The sequence below is a fragment of the Carcharodon carcharias genome, chromosome 19 (genome assembly GCF_017639515.1).
Source record: "Carcharodon carcharias isolate sCarCar2 chromosome 19, sCarCar2.pri, whole genome shotgun sequence".
NCBI lineage: Eukaryota > Metazoa > Chordata > Chondrichthyes > Lamniformes > Lamnidae > Carcharodon > Carcharodon carcharias.
Window position 1 is genome coordinate 102,780,008 of NC_054485.1, and position 17,230 is coordinate 102,797,237.

A 17,230-nucleotide genomic window follows, 5' to 3' on the forward strand; every position below is an offset into this window, starting at 1 on the left:
CGCAGTTTTAAAGCAACTGGTGAAGGAGCTGTGGAGAAGCTCTTTAACATAGCAGGTTATGTTGATCTGGAATGCGCTACCTGCATGGGTGGTGGAAGCGGATATAATACTGATTTTCAAGAGGGAATTGGATAAATACTTGTAAAGGGAATAAGGTTGCAGGGCTGCTGCTGGAAAGTGCAGGAGTGGGGTGAATGGGACAGCGCTTTCAAAAAGCTGGCAAAGGCATGTTGGGCCAAAGGGCCTACTTCAAAGCTGTATACGCCGACAATTTCATTTCTAAAAGTGAATCACTTCATGTTGTTAAGGGTATCAGCAAGTTACAACATAGATCCTTCTTACAGATTTCTAGCTTCGAAACGTTTAAAATAATTCTGTGGAAATATGGTATAGCTAGTTAGAAATGCTGTCAATTTAGTTACAAACTTGCAAATTCTTGGATTTCATTACAATATTTTAATTGGGATCTATCAAAGCTGTCCCTCATTCAGTTTGGCTAAATAAGTGCAAAATATTGCTGATGCTAGAAATCTGAAATGAAAACAGAACATGCTGGAAAAACTCAGCAAGTCTGGGAGCATCTGTGGGGAGAGAAACAGAGTTAATGTTTCGATTTCATACGGCTATTCTTCACAGCTCTGAAGAAGTCATATAGATTCGAAACATTAACTCTGTTTCTCTCCCCACAAATGCGGCTAGACCTGCTGAATTCTTCCAGCATTTTGTGTTTTTCTTGGCTAAATAAATAACTTGGATGCCGGGGTTTGGGGACTTACCGCTGTACAGAAGTAGCCACAGCCTGGACAGCAGTGGTGTTTCACCATTCGAGCCCTGTGTACTTCACACAGGACCATCAGTGGTACACGGCTGGAGGGTCTCATGGTCTCACATTTGGTGATGCTGTTACTGCAGCCACTCAGCTGGGGAGAAAACAACAACAAACAGCAAATCCTGTCATCACCTGTTATAAACAAACAGCAAATCCTCTCATCCCTTGTTATAAACTAACAGCAAATCCTCTCATTCCCCATTATAATAAACAGCAAATCCTCTCATTCCCTGTAATAACTAACAGCAAATCCTGTCATTCCCTGTTATAAACTAACAGCAAATCCTGTCATTCCCTGTTATAAACTAACAGCAAATCCTGTCAATGCCTGCTATAATAACAGCAAATCTTTTCATTCCCTGCTTTAATAACAGCAAATCCTGTCATTCCCTGTTATAATAAACAGCAAATCTTGTCATTCCATGTTATAATAAACAGCAAATCCTATCATTCCCTGTTATAAACTAACAGCAAATCCTGTCAATCCCTGATATAATAACAGCAAATTCTGTCATTCCCTGTTATAATAAACAGCAAATCCTGTCATTCCCTGTTATAATAAACAGCAAATCCTGTCATTCCATGTTATAAGAAACAGCAAATCCTGTCATTCCCTGTTATAAACTAACAGCAAATCCTGTCAATCCCTGCTATAATAACAGCAAATCCTGTCATTCCCTGTTATAATAAACAGCAAATCCTGTCATTCCCTGCTATAATAAACAGCAAATCCTGTCATTCCCTGCTATAATATACAGCAAATCCTGTCATTCCCTGTTATAAACTAACAGCAAATCCTGTCAATCCCTGCTATAATAACAGCAAATCCTCTCAATCCCTGCTATAATAACAGCAAATTCTGTCATTCCCTGTTATAATAAACAGCAAATCCTGTCATTCCCTGTTATAATAAACAGCAAATCCTGTCATTCCGTGTTATAATAAACAGCAAATCCTCTCATTCCCTGTTATAAACTAACAGCAAATCCTGTCAATCCCTGCTATAATAACAGCAAATTCTGTCATTCCCTGCTATAATAAACAGCAAATCCTGTCATTCCCTGCTATAATATACAGCAAATCCTGTCATTCCCTGCTATAATAAACAGCAAATCCTGTCATTCCCTGTTATAAACTAACAGCAAATCCTGTCAATCCCTGCTATAATAACAGCAAATCCTCTCAATCCCTGCTATAATAACAGCAAATTCTGTCATTCCGTGTTATAATAAACAGCAAATCCTGTCATTCCCTGTTATAAACTAACAGCAAATCCTGTCAATCCCTGCTATAAACTAACAGCAAATTCTGTCATTCCCTGTTATAATAAACAGCAAATCCTGTCATTCCCTGCTATAATAAACAGCAAATCCTGTCATTCCCTGCTATAATATACAGCAAATCCTGTCATTCCCTGCTATAATAAACAGCAAATCCTGTCATTCACTGTTATAAACTAACAGCAAATCCTGTCAATCCCTGCTATAATAACAGCAAATCCTCTCAATCCCTGCTATAATAACAGCAAATTCTGTCATTCCCTGTTATAATAAACAGCAAATCCTGTCATTCCCTGCTACAGTTGGTGTCCCTGCACAGGTTCAAGGAGGTAGCTCACCACCACCTTCTCACGGGCAATTAGGGACGGGCAACAAAAGCTAGCCTTGCCAGCGAAGCCCACATCCCATGAAGGAATAAAAGAAACCTACTTTTTTGCTTCTGCTACCTTAACTGGGGATTTTGACTCTACGGCTCTCTTTTGAGTTAAGAAATTATCCATAAGATTTGAATAAATGCTAATGTTAACTCCACTGCACAAATTTCCTGATTTACTTAGAAGTAATAACATTGGTTCATCTTATCTGTGTCACTTAATACATAATCACTAGTAAATCTATACCACTTAAGCTACTCTGCGCTCAGTTCAAAATAGTGCTGAACTGGTTAGAGTAACAGTGTCACATAATACTAAGTTTAACGTTGTCATGCAAACAAGGTTACCTTGCCATTCTTTTGGAATCTTATTTAGCCCCCTTGGATATAAACTTAAAGACATATTGAGGGAGCAGTTACCTCTTTTTGGCATTTTTCACCTTGCTAGTTTCTTGGGTTACGAACATACACACAAACATACAAATTAGGAGCAGGAGTAGGCCACTCAGCCCCTTAAGCCTACTCCGCCACTCAATAAGATCATGGCTGATCTGATTGTAACCTCAACTCCACATTCCCACCTACCCCTGATAACCTTTCACCCCCTTGCTGATCAAGAATCAATTTAGCTTTGCCTTACAAATATTCAAAGACTCTGCTTCCACCACCTTTTGAGGAAGGGAGTTTCAAAGACTCACGACCCTCAGAGAAAAAAATTTCTCATCTCTGTCTTAAATCAGCGACCCCTTATTTTTAAACAGTGACCCCTGGTTCTAGATTCTCTCACAAGAGGAAATATCCTCTTCACATGTACCTTGGTTTCAACCAAGTAACTTCTTACTCTTCTAACTCCAGTGGATACAAGCCTAGCCTGTCTAACCTTTCCTCATAAGACAACTCATCCATTCCAGGTATTGGTCGAGTAAACCTTCTCTGAGCTGAGTCTAATGCACTTACATCCTTCCTTAAATAAGGAGACCAGTACTGTACACAATACTCCAGATGTGGTCTCACCAATGCCCTACATAACTGAAGCATAACCTCCCTTCTTCTGTAATCAATTCCCCTCGCAATAAAGAATAACATTCGATGAGCTTTCCTAATTACTTGCTGTACCTGCATACTAACCTTTTGTGATTCATGCAGGAAGACACCCAGATCCCTCCGAATCTCAGACCTCTGCAATCTCTCACCATTTATATAACATGCTTTTTTTATTCTTCCTGCCAAAATGGACAGTTTCACATTTCGCCACATTATACTCCATTTGTCAGATCTTTGCCCACTCACTTAACCTATCTGTATTTCTTTGTTGACTCCTTGTGTCCTCTTCACATTTTTTTTACTTTCCTAACTAGCTTTGTATCATCGGCAAATTTAGCAATGATACCTTCAGTCCCTTCATCCAAGTTATTTATATAAATTGTAGAAAGCTGAGGTGCCAGCACTGATCCCTGTGGCACACCACTTGTAACATTTTGCTAACCAGAAAAAACCATTTTATGCCTACCCTCTGTTACCCGTTATCCAGCCAATCTTCTATCCATGCCATGAGCTTTTATTTTTCCCAATAACCTTTGCTGTGGTACCTTATCAAATACTTTCTGGAAATCTAAGTACAGTACATCCACCGGTTCCCCTTTATCCACAGCATATGTTACTTCTTAGGATTGCCCTACATCTCAACTCACCTCCAGGGATTAAGGTAGTCATTCTCCAAGCCTTACAATGATGCCTCTCTAAATGAAGCCCATCAAGAGGAGGCCCCAACAGGCATGTCTGACTAGGCAAGTAGCATTCTCACCTGAGTCAGAAGGTCATGAGTTCTAGCCTCGCTCCAGAGGCCTGCTCAAGTAATCCAGGCTGACACTGCTAGCACAGTGCAGAGGGAGCACTGCTGTTGGTGACCAACAGAGAGGAGTTCTCCCCGGTGTCCTGACCAATATTTCTCCCCTCAACCAACATCACTGAAAGCAGATTATATCTGGTTGTTCTGACGTGGCTGCGTGCAAATTGACTATTGTGTTTCCTACATTATAACAGCAATCACACTTCAAACCGTACTTTGTTGGATGCATAGCAACCAGACAACACCAGACAGTGAGAGGTACTATATAGATGCAGGTATTCCAATTATTTCAAATGGAACCTCTTCTCTTTGGGACAGGTCTCACTGGCTCCTGGGGCTGAGTGACGGTGCTGATCACCTTGACTCTGACTGTTAATCTCACCACTGTTTAATCATGAGGACCTTCCCCTGACATCAGAGAGATTTCAAGCCACTACAACAGGAGTAGCAAACAAGCCTTTTTAATATGGGCTGCCTTGTTGCAGTTATCACCCACGTGTGCAGTTGCGCCATTAGAATACAGGAGCTGCTACAGCCCACTCAGCTCCATGATTCTGTTCGGCCATCCAGTTAGATCGTGGCTGACCTGTACCTCAATTCCATTTAGCCACCATGGCTCCACATCCCTTCACAGGCTGACCCAACAAAAATCTATCCATCTTTGCTTTGGAGATTTGAATTGACCTAGCATCCACACCCTTTTAGAAGCAAATTTGGAAGCAAATGGGCATATTAGAGAGGCAGCATGGTTTTGTGAAGGGGCGGTCGTGTCTCACTAACTTGATTGAGTTTTTCAAGGAAGTGACAAAGATGATCGATGATGGAAGGGCAGTGGATGTTATCTACATGGATTTCAGTAAGGCCTTTGACAAAGTCCCTCATGGCAGACTGATGCAGAAGGTAAAGTCACACGGGATCAGAGGTGAGCTGGCAAGAAGGATACAGAATTGGCTTGGTCATAGAGGACAGAGGGTAGCAGAAAAGGTGCTTTTCTGAATGGAGAGCTGTGACTAGTGGAGTTCCGCAGGGATCAGTGCTGGGACCTTTGCTCTTTGTAGTATACATAAATGATTTGGAGGAAAATGTAACTGGGTTAATTAGTAAGTTTGCAGACAACACTAAGGTTGGAGGAGTTGCAGATACTGAAGAGGATTGTCAAAGGATACAACGGGATATAGATCGATTGGAGTCTTGGGTAGAGGAGTGGCAAATGGAGTTTAATCCAGACAAATGCGAGGTAATGCATTTTGGAAGGTCTAATACAGGTAGGAATTTTCCAGTAAATGGCAGGACCCTTAAGTGCACTGATGGGTAGAGGGATCTGGGTGTACAAAGTCCACAGGTCACTGAAAGTGGCAACGCAGGTGGATAAGGTAGTCAGGAAGGCTTATGGCATGCTTGCCTTCATCGGCAGGGGCATTGAGCATAAAAGCTGGGAAGTCATGCTGCAGCTGTATAGAACCTTGGTTAGGCCACACTTGGAATATTGTGTGCAATTCTGGTCACCACATTACCAGAAGGATATGGAGGCATTGGAGAGGGTGCAGAGGAGGTTTACCAGGATGCTGCCTGGTCTGGAGGTTATTAGCTATGAGGAGAGGTTGGAGAAACTCGGATTGTTCTCACTAGAGCGATGGAGATTGAGGGGCGACTTGATAGAAGTTTACAAAATTATGAGTGACATGGACAGAGTAGATAATCAGAAGCTTTTTCCCAGGGTGGAAGCGTCAATTACTAGGGTACATAGATTTAAGGTGAGAGGAGAAAACTTTAGAGATGTGTGGGGCAAATTTTTTACGCAGGGGGTAGTGAGTGTCTGGAATTCGCTGCCAGAGGAGGTGGTGGAAGCAGGTACGATAGTGGTGTTTAAGAGGCAGCTTGACAAATACATGAATAGGATGGGAATAGAGGGATACGGACCCCGGAAGTGCAAAATGTTTTAGTTTGACAGGCAATATGATCAGCGCAGGCTTGGAGGGCCGAAGGGCCTGTTCCTGTGTTGTACTTTTTCTTTGTTCTTTAGAGGAAGCGCATTTCAAATCTTCAGCACACACTATCTGGAAAAAGTGCTTCCTGATTTACATAGAAACATACATAGAAACTAGGAGCAGGAGTAGGCCATTTGGCCCTTTGAGCCTGCTCCGCCATTCATTATGATCATGGCTGATCATCCAACTCAATAACCTGCTCCCGCTTTCTCCCCATACCCTTTGATCCCTTTCGCTCCAAGGGCTATATCTAACTCCTTCTTGAAAACATACAATGTTTTGGTCTTAACTATTTTCTGTGGTAGCGAATTCCACAGGCTCACCACTCTGTGGGTGAATAAATTTCTCCTCATCTCAGTCCTAAAAGGTCTATCCCATATCCCCAGACTGACACCCCTGGTTCTGGACTCCCCCACCATCGGGAACATACTTCCTGCATCTACCCTGTCTGGTCCTGTTAGAATTTTATAGGTTTCTATGAGATCCCCTCATTCTTCTGAACTCCAGCAAATATAATCTTAACCGGCTCAATCTCTCCTCATATGTCAGTCCCCCCATCCCAGGAATCAGTCTCGTAAACCTTCGCTGCACTCCCTCTAAAGCAAGAGCATCCTTCCTCGGGTAAGGAGACCAAAACTGCACACAATATTCCAGGTGTGGTCTCACCAAGGCCCTGCATAATTGCAGCAAGACTTCCCTGCTCCTGTACTCAAATCCTCTTGCTATGAAGGCCAACATACCACTTGCCTTCTTTACCAACTGCTGCACCTGCATGGTTACCCTCAACGACTGGTGTATGAGGACACCCAGGTCGCGTTGCACATCCTCTCTCTCAATTTATAGCCATTCAGATATCAATCTGCCTTCCTGCTTTTGATACCAAAGTGGGTAACCTCACATTTATCCACATTATACTGCATCTGCCTTGCATTTGCCCACTCATTCAGCTTGTCCAAATCACACTGAAGCATCTCTGCTGCATCCTCACAGCTCACCCTCCCACCCAGCTTTGTGTCATCTGCAAATCTGGAGATATTACATTTAGTCCCCTCATCTAAATCATTAGTATATGTTGTGAATAGCTGGGGTCCCAGCACCAGTCCCTGTGGTACCCCATTAGTCACTACCTGCCATTCGGAAAAAGACCCGTTTATTCCTACTCTTTGTTTCCTGTCCGCCAACCAGTTTTCTATCCATCTCAATACACTACCCCCAATCCCATGCGCTTTAACTTTACACGCTAATCTATTAGGTGGGACTTTTCGAAAGCCTTCTGAAAGTCCAAATAAACCACATCCACTGGCTCCCCCTCATCAACTCTACTAGTTACATTCTCGAAAAATTCCAATAGATTTGTCAAGCATGATTTCCAAACTGTAAATGGCAGGATATGACTAGTGGTACCTGCAAGGACCTGCCCTGGACCTTCAACTTTTCACTATATTTAGATGATTGCCATCATCCTGACTGTCCGCTGCACCCAAGTTCGGTATTGTCGGCAAATTTTGAAATTTTACACTGTATTCTGATATCCACATCATTTATATGTAACAAAAAATCAGTGGCCCTAGTGCTGACCCCTGGGGAACACCACTGTCTATCATCCACCAGTCTGAAAAATAACCATAAACCGCGACTCTAAAATAAAAGCAAAATACTACGAATGCTGGGAATCTGAAATTAAAACAGAAAGTGCTGGCAAAACTCAAAACAGTTGTGCACATCTCTGGAGAGAGAAACGAAGTTCAAGGTTGGACTCCAATGTGACTCTCCTTCAGAACCATTCCTCGAGTAGGACCACTACCCACCTCCTGTTACCCACTCACTAGCTAAACGCCAATAGGAGATTTTTTTTGTAGGTGAGTTAGGTTCAGCCCAGAGGAATGGGGTGGAGAGATTATGTTTTCTTGTCCCCTGTTCCACAAGTGGGCGGGGCCAGCCCGTGCCAGCAATGCCTGTCACTCTCACCTGTCCGTCTGTGCTTTCCGTCGCCATGCACTTGTTGTTGGAGAGCTCGGTAATACGATCAATCTTTGGCGCCTCCATTCGGCAACTGCACAGCGGCAACTCCTCAAACTTATCCGTCTCCATGGAGCTGGCATCATTGGATACTCCTGGAAGAGGGAGATAGAGAACTTACCCTTCTCCCAGTAAAGGAGTTTAAATTATAACATGGGGAGGAAAAACATCTGTAATTCATTCAGGGAAGGCAGAGGGAGAGTTGGGGGGGGGGGGGGGGGGGGGGGGGGAGCGGGGAGGCAGAGGGGGGGAGCGGGAAGGCAGAGGGGGGGAGCGGGAAGGCAGAGGGGGGGAGCGGGAAGGCAGGGGGGGAGCAGGAAGGCAGAGGGGGGGAGTGGGGAGGCGGGGGGGGGGAGTGGGGAGCGGGAAGGCAGAGGGGGGGAGCGGGGATTGCAGGGAGGAGAGGAGGGAGCAGGGAGGAGAGGAGGGAGCAGGGAGGCAGAGGGGGGAGCGGGGAGGTAGAGGGGGGAGCGGGTAGGCAGAGGGGGGAGCGGGGAGGCAGAGGGGGGAGCAGGGAGGCAGAGGGAGCAGCAGGAAGGCAAAGGGGGGAAGGGAGGCAGTGGGGGGAGCGGGGAGGCAGAGGGGGGAGCAGGGAGGCAGAGGGGGGAGCAGGGAGGCAGAGGGGGGAGCAGGGAGGCAGAGGGGGGAGCAGGGAGGCAGAGGGGGGAGCAGGGAGGCAGAGGGGGGAGCAGGGAGGCAGAGGGGGGAGCAGGGAGGCAGAGGGGGGAGCAGGGAGGCAGAGGGGGGAGCGGGGAGGCAGAGGGGGGAGCGGGGAGGCAGAGGGGGGAGCGGGGAGGCAGAGGGGGGAGCGGGGAGGCAGAGGGGGGAGCGGGGAGGCAGAGGGGGGAGCGGGGAGGCAGAGGGGGGAGCGGGGAGGCAGAGGGGGGAGCGGGGAGGCAGAGGGGGGAGCGGGGAGGCAGAGGGGGGAGCGGGGAGGCAGAGGGGGGAGCGGGGAGGCAGAGGGGGGAGCGGGGAGGCAGAGGGGGGAGCGGGGAGGCAGAGGGGGGAGCGGGGAGGCAGAGGGGGGAGCGGGGAGGCAGAGGGGGGAGCGGGGAGGCAGAGGGGGGAGCGGGGAGGCAGAGGGGGGAGCGGGGAGGCAGAGGGGGGAGCGGGGAGGCAGAGGGGGGGAGCGGGGAGGCAGAGTGGGGAGCAGGGAGGCAGAGTGGGGAGCAGGGAGGCAGAGGGGGGAGCAGGGAGGCAGAGGGGGGAGCAGGGAGGCAGAGGGGGGAGCAGGGAGGCAGAGGGGGGAGCAGGGAGGCAGAGGGGGGAGCAGGGAGGCAGAGGGGGGAGCAGGGAGGCAGAGGGGGGAGCAGGGAGGCAGAGGGGGGAGCAGGGAGGCAGAGGGGGGAGCAGGGAGGCAGAGGGGGGAGCAGGGAGGCAGAGGGGGGAGCAGGGAGGCAGAGGGGGGAGCAGGGAGGCAGAGGGGGGAGCAGGGAGGCAGAGGGGGGAGCAGGGAGGCAGAGGGGGGAGCAGGGAGGCAGAGGGGGGAGCAGGGAGGCAGAGGGGGGAGCAGGGAGGCAGAGGGGGGAGCAGGGAGGCAGAGGGGGGAGCAGGGAGGCAGAGGGGGGAGCAGGGAGGCAGAGGGGGGAGCAGGGAGGCAGAGGGGGGAGCAGGGAGGCAGAGGGGGGAGCAGGGAGGCAGAGGGGGGAGCAGGGAGGCAGAGGGGGGAGCAGGGAGGCAGAGGGGGGAGCAGGGAGGCAGAGGGGGGAGCAGGGAGGCAGAGGGGGGAGCAGGGAGGCAGAGGGGGGAGCAGGGAGGCAGAGGGGGGAGCAGGGAGGCAGAGGGGGGAGCAGGGAGGCAGAGGGGGGAGCAGGGAGGCAGAGGGGGGAGCAGGGAGGCAGCGGGGGGGATGCGGGGAGGCAGCGGGGGGGATGCGGGGAGGCGGGGGGGATGCGGGGAGGCAGAGGGGGATGCGGGGAGGCAGAGGGGGATGCGGGGAGGCAGAGTGGGGGTGCGGAGAGGCAATGTCGGGATGCGGGGAGGTAGATGGGGGTAGTGGGGAGGAAGACGGGGGGTGCGGGGGAAATAGTTAAAAAAAAAAAGAGCAAGAACAGGGGAACAAGTTAATCTAGCAGCCATGTGGAGCCCTGGATTCAGGGAGCCTCTGTATTCTGCTTCAACTCGCAAATATATACTTACAGAGCTCTTAGACGTTGCCACCTGCTGGATTGTTGTTCAGGTCTGAAGTTCAAAGGTCAGTGCACCCTCCCCTCCAACCCTCAACACACCCTGAAGATCAACAAGCTGACCACTGAAGCAAAGCGAATACAGGATGCCAACAGGTTTCAGATGGAGTGTGAATGGGGCACCTACCTGTAGGCTGCGGGGAAAGGCTGCTCTCATTGGGAAGCTCCAGAGACCCCAGGGGAACCTCTGTGTACTCGCTCTGCACCTGGTTTCCTCCTCCTGAATTCATCACTGCCCAAGCACAAAGGAAACAGAGAACAGAGACTTCAGATAAAGGCACAAAGAACTCAACTTTACTGTCCTGGTCAAACTCACATCCCAATTTTTTATTCATTCATCCAATGTGACCTGTCACTGGCTGGGCTGGCATTTACTGCCCATTCCTAAATGCCTTTGAGAAGGCTGTGGTGAGCTTCCTTTTTGAATAAATTGAGTAGCTTGCTAGGCCATTTCAAGGGGTAGTTAAGAGTCACACTTAGGCCAATTCAGGTTAGGATGGCAGCTTCCCCGCTCCCCCCCACACATGGAACACTAGTGAACTCGATAGGTTTTTACAACATTTCTGATTTTTATTCATCCATCACCATTTTTAATTCCAGATTTATTTAATGAACTGAATTTAAATTCCCCCAACTAGCGTGGTGGGATCAGAACTCCTTTTACTGGATCATTGCCCAGGGTCTCTAGGAGATTAGAACAGCAACATAACCACTAGGCTACCATTACGCTACCGACCATCAACGTACTCCCACAACAATGCCCCCCCCGCCTTCAGGCTCCAAGAGTTAGACTATGAAGACAGGCTGTACAAACTAAGAGCTTGTTTCCCCTGGGTATACATACAGTTAAGGTGTAATTTGATCGAGGTTTTTAGGCAATTGATGGGGCAGATGGAAAGGAAGCATCTACTCGAGACCAGTCTAGAACAAGGGGGCATTACTGTAAAATCAGAACCAGACCATTCAAGAGTGAAATTTAGGGAATACTGCTTCACACAAAAAAAAATGATGGCAGAAGTGTGGAACTCTCTCCCAAAACTAGCAGTTGGTGCCAGCTCATCTGAAATCTCAGATTGATTGGTTTTTGCTGGACAAGGGTGTAAAGGGGTATGGAGCCAAGGTGTGTGGTGAAGGTCAAGCAGGGCTTCACTAAATGACAGAACAGGCTCAAGGGGCTGAATGGCCTCCTCCAGTTCCAAAGCAAGCATCAACTTGGCCAAAATTTTCCATCCAACACTAAGGCCCCACCGTTCCTAGTCTTCCAAACTACCCAGATTCAAAATCCCATCATGACCTTCAGCAGCCCTTCATCCCTGGGCTACTGTACATCGCTCCTGGCTGTCCTCGCTTCAGTATTGACCCCCCACACCATCTGGAAAGCCCCTCGAGTCACCTTCCCTGAATTCTTCACCATTTGTTTTGATCCTATCCCACTCAGCTATTCTCACTCCTAAACCTTCAGTCCCTCAGTGCCCTCCTCGGTTCAATCATCGCTCTTTCAGATCCTTTTGGCTAAGCCGGGATTTACTACCCATCCTGGGATGGCAGGACTGACATCTGAGGAGAGATTGAGCCGGTTAGAATTATGTTTGCTGGAGTTCAGAAGAATGGGGGGGGGGATCTCATAGAAACCTATAAAATTCTAACAGGACTGGACAGGGTAGATGCAGGAAGGATGTTCCTGACGGTGGGGGAGTCCAGAACCAGGGGTCACAGTCTAAGGATATGGGGTAGACCATTTAGGACTGAGATGAGGAGAAATTTCTTCATCCAGAGAGTGGTGAGTCTGTGGAATTCGTTACCACAGAAAGTAGTTGAGACCAAAACATTGTATGTTTTCAAGAAGGAGTTCGATATAGCTCTTGGGGCGAAAGGGATCAAAGGGTATGGGGAGAAAGCAGGAGCAGGCTATTGAGTTGGATGATCATCCATGATCATAATGAATGGTGGAGCAGGCTCAAAGGGCCGAATGGCCTGCTTCTGCTTCTAGTTTCTATGTTTCTATCCCTAGCTGCTCTACAGATTGGCTCACTAAGCTGCTTCAGAGGGTTGCTACAAGTCACTCACATTGGTGCGAGGCTGGAGTCGCATCTAAGGGCAGCCTGGGCGAAGGCAGCAAGTTTGGTTCTCTGAAGAGACTTGTGAACCAGTTCGGGTTTTTTAACCTTCAACCTAACCTTTACCCACCCTAGATTTCTATTTCCATTTTATTGAACATAATTCACAATCTCTTGATGGCAGGGTGGGATTTCAGCTCACGAATTATCTGACCCAGTAACAAACCGGTCGCACTCAATGTATCCTCCATGCAATAACCCCTAACAAGAAACTTTCAAGTCTGTCAATTGTACGTTTGCGCAGGAGCCTGAGATGGGTAGTTCTCTAAAGCTTACTCCCTTCGTAGTAAGTGGAGATTCTTGAATGACCCATGGATACATCTCAGACATTTTTATACTGGTCAAAGATCAGTTTATCATGAGGCTGAAGCAATCGCTACAATGGTTTCACATCATTTCACCATCAGCGACTAATCATTGTGGGAGCGCCTTCACCACGCGGACCGCAGTGGTTCAAGGAGAGGGCCCAGCACCTTCTCAAGGGGAAGCAGGAACGAACAGTAAGTGCTGCCCTGTCACCAGCTTCACAAGGGTAAGACAGGGGCAGGCAATAATGCCACTCTGGGCAGCAGCACCCACATCCCAAGAATGGAAATGAACACTTGCAGGAGATGCCCACTGTCTCCCCCCATCCCTCCTCAAGGCGCTGGTGTTCAGTTCCATGAGATGTTAGTACTCTCACATTTCAATCCGGAGCGCAATCCTCAGAGGTGGGTGTAGACAATGGTGGGGTATCTGACCACCAGATGGGCTGGTCTGGGCATTTCGACTGAGTCTGAAGCCATCCTCACCGGATGCCCCAACACATGTAACCCTTTCCAACAGGCCGCTAGGCAACAGTCAGGAGCAGGGCCCCCGGCTGATTATTCTCCTCTGTAACTTGGGGGGTATTAAACCCAAAAGCCACTGGGTGGGTGGGTGGGGGGTTGGGGGGGTGTGGGGGTGGGGGGTGTAAACTCAAAACTAAGCAGGGGAAACCATATTTCAATGAATGAGATAGTGAAGCATTCATCAACTGCTAATTAGATGTCTTTTAGAAAACAATATTTCAGGATACAGTACGGGGAACTATCTCAGGGTAAGCAACATCAAGATGTCAGTACAAATGGTATAAGGGCACCTAATTTGAATTCAATTCAAATTCAAATGTGCATCAATTAATAAATCTGGAATATAATTATTCTCAGTTTTACTGTTATAGAATACTGCTAGTCTCAATGGTGACCATGACAATTATCATCGATTGTTGTAAAAACTCATCAGGTTCACTAATGTCCTTTAAGGAAGGAAATCTGCCATCGTTACCTGGTCTGGTGTACACGTGACTCCAGACCCACGGCAATGTGGCTGACTCTTAACTGCCCTCTGAAATGGCCCAGCGAAGCCACTCAGTTCAAAGGCACTTAGGGGTGGGCAACAAATGCTGGCCTTGCCAGTGATGCCCATATCCCACAAAAGAACAAAAATAATAAACAGCCACACAAACTTCTGTATTGCAGACCACCTCTCTTGGAAAAATGCTCAGCCATCCAGCCAGCCCACGTGGACGCAAGCACTGAAATTTGGTTCAGCATGGTTCGAGGACTACTTGTGTCAAACTCACAACATCCGACGAACCCAGAGGAAGGCCAGAGTAAAGTTGCAGGAGCTCCCCAAAGCACCAACAACAACAACATGAACTGCCAGTTCTGTGGACATCCATGCATCCGATTCTTCAGTCACGAGAGGGCCCACAGAAGACGACAAAATCATTTACAGCCCAAACAACAAGGAGTCTACCACGACTATAACAGCAATGAGAGATGTGACATTATGCTAAGTGTAAATGATTCAGGAGGAACAGATAACTTTGGACCTATGGTTTCCAAAGATCTCCACCACTGGAGGCTTTCCTCATCTCACGTCTGGGTCTGCTGTAGACACACTGACTACGATTAACTCCATTATTATGTGTCTACTGGAATGGTAGAAGATGAACTAGATGGACCTCAGTCTTTAACTGTCTATAATCCTAAGTTGCTGCCATAGCACAGTCAGTACTTCAGCTGGATAACATAAGATATTCTACCTTCTAATAATTGTAACTCTTGCACCAATGACACAATAATAATGAAAGGTAGATACGTGGATCCAAAACATATGCTATCGAGGTTAAGGGCCGAGTGTCCGATTCTCTCTCTCAGAGGTGACATTTGAACTCAGCCAGGCCGGTGCTGAGTGAAAGAGCTGTTGGTAGCTTCCACTGTCTGGGGAAGGGTGGAAAGAGCTTTACTCCTGATCGAGCTGTCCATTCTGTTTTTGTTTCTGAGCATGTTGGTGTCTGTGCCTTGAGATGGTGAGGGTGAGCCATCTTCTCGAACCCCAACAGGCCCGTGTGGGAAAGGGGCACCCAGGGCTGCAGCAGGCAGGGGATGCCAAAATATCGACACATTTGATGAGGCCGTAACCCTCCAAAACATTCCACTTTTCCCTTATAGAGGGAGGATCAGCCAATAAGTTTAATTTCAGATGCCCAGTTTGGTAGGCATTGTCGGTGCAGGTTAGAGGGTTTCCCAGTCCCTCGTTGTTGTAACAAGAGGGCTGTGGGCCAATGAGACCAAGGGAGGAGCTCATTGCTTTACTGCTCTGCCCATGGCCTCAGAGGTCCCTCAACTCGTGACAAGTTACAGACGACTTGCTTCAACAGGTACGCGCTTGGTTTAAAAAGTGGAGCAACTCCCTGATTCTTCACAGTTCTAGAGATTTTGTCACATCAGCCTGACTACAGTTAAACAAGATGCTCTCCCCCTCTCTGGATTGTCTGGCTCCCTAGGCTGCCTCAGTGTTCAAGAGCTGTCTGGCTAAAAGTGGTGGTGAAATACAAAGCACAAATTGGTTGACTTCCGTACCTTCTTTCAGTTTTGTGAAATCGGCTGCTGTCTGTCCCACTGGAACTAACAGAAAGAGGACATCAATGAATGAAACGGGCAGAGAACTGAAGAACTGAACAAATGACACCTGCACAATGGTGTACACAACACCAGGGTTGTATGCAGTGTGTGCACGCACGCATGTGGAATGCCACCGCTTAGCAACCAGTCAAGCAGGCAGGTTGAACCTGCTGCTCACTGGCAATAGGTCCACACGTCACTGTCATGTAGTATCCCAAGGGATAGGCAGGACTGTGTAGCAGAATCCCGGCATGGTCCCCCAACTTGGAGACAGTGGGTAAACCAGCACCGCACCTACACTAGACGTGGGATGTAGGCAAATCTGCTCTTGCAGCTGGTTTCTGGATTGATGCCGGTACCAAGATGGGTCAAGCTTACTCACCTTATCTGCTCCTTTGTGTTTCAGAGAGGTTCACAAAGGCAGGAATGGAGGGTGGGAAGGGGAGTGGGGGGAATTACAAATTACACACTAACTTGCCTTGCAGAAACAACATACAATAAGGAAGCGTGCGCTACAAGAGTGTGGCAGGACACAGGAATGAGACACTTCTTGTTTGGCATGCAGCTTCCAAGAGGTTTCACTTAACGTTAACACAATTAGCTGCATCCATAAGATACTGAAGCACCATGCATGTTTAAACTGTTGTCCTGTGCTTCAACTACTTAATAGCTTGCTAAGCATAATCAACTAATTTGGATAGACAGTTTCGATTGAACCTTTGAACCAAATGTTCAAGAACCAAACTGCTCATTGTGCTTAGAAATACAGAATTAGACAGCACAGAAAGGAGGCCATTCAGCCCACCGTGCCTGTGCTGGTTCTTTGTAGAACAATCCAATTAGTTCCATTACCCAGGGTCCTTGTAACTCTTTCCCCCCCCGACCTCTCAAGTCTTTATCCTTTTTGAAAGTTGTTACTGCATCTGCTTCCAACGGCCTTTAAGTCTCAAGGGTAATTGGGGATGAGCAATAAATGCTGGTCTAGCCAGCGACGCCCACATCCCATAAATGAATTTTTTTTTTAAATTGAGATTACAACAATTGTGTTAAAACAAGAACCTTGTTTCCCCTTCTCTGGTTTTGTTTGCCAATTACAGTAACCAGGAGCCTCTCTGCTTTGCGTTAAACTTCAGGTGCCGAATGGCCTGTTTCTGCCCTGCATATGTAATGTAGTGTAAACTGGTTCAAGGCTAAATGGTCTCCTCTTGTTCCTAATCTTCAGTGGGAGGTAGAGGAATATCAGAGGAAAGGACTGTCCTGAGCTCTTTAGGGAGTATAAATGAATCCTTCAAATGCTGCTGCAAGCAGCTCAGTGGGAAAATTCACATAGACTTTCTTTGAACTCTATTTTTTAAATTCTTTACTTCATGGGATATGACGTCACCGGCAAGACCAGCATTTATTGTCCATGTTACCCTTGAACTGAGTGGTTTGCGAGACCATTTCAGAGGGCACTTAAGAGTCAACCACATTGCTGTGGGTCTGGAGTTACATATAGGTCAGGCCGGGTAAGGGTGGCAGACTTCCTTCCCTAAAGGACATTAATGAACCAGATGATAAGTTTTAATTCCAGATTTAATAATTGAATTTAAATCTCCCTTAGAATTATCAAAATATCGGAGATGGGGAAAAGGCCGATTGACTCACAGTTGACAATTA

The 17,230-nt window shown here is 47.8% G+C and overlaps 1 protein-coding gene across 6 annotated transcripts in view; it reads right to left on the reverse strand.

Moving 5' to 3' along the window:
* ehmt2 (euchromatic histone-lysine N-methyltransferase 2) overlaps nucleotides 1-17,230 on the reverse strand; it is an 87,163-nt gene that overhangs the window by 40,116 nt on the left and 29,817 nt on the right. For 4 of the 6 annotated variants that reach the window (XM_041213554.1, XM_041213558.1, XM_041213553.1 and 1 more), the window contains exons 14-17: nucleotides 15,530-15,574; nucleotides 10,652-10,756; nucleotides 8,288-8,433; nucleotides 777-920 (exon numbers count right to left, since the gene is read on the reverse strand). In XM_041213554.1, coding sequence (XP_041069488.1) covers nucleotides 777-920; nucleotides 8,288-8,433; nucleotides 10,652-10,756; nucleotides 15,530-15,574 — 440 coding nt within the window. The remainder of the gene's footprint in view (nucleotides 1-776; nucleotides 921-8,287; nucleotides 8,434-10,651; nucleotides 10,757-15,529; nucleotides 15,575-17,230) is intronic. The other 2 variants (XM_041213557.1, XM_041213556.1) reach the window with 1 other exon arrangement.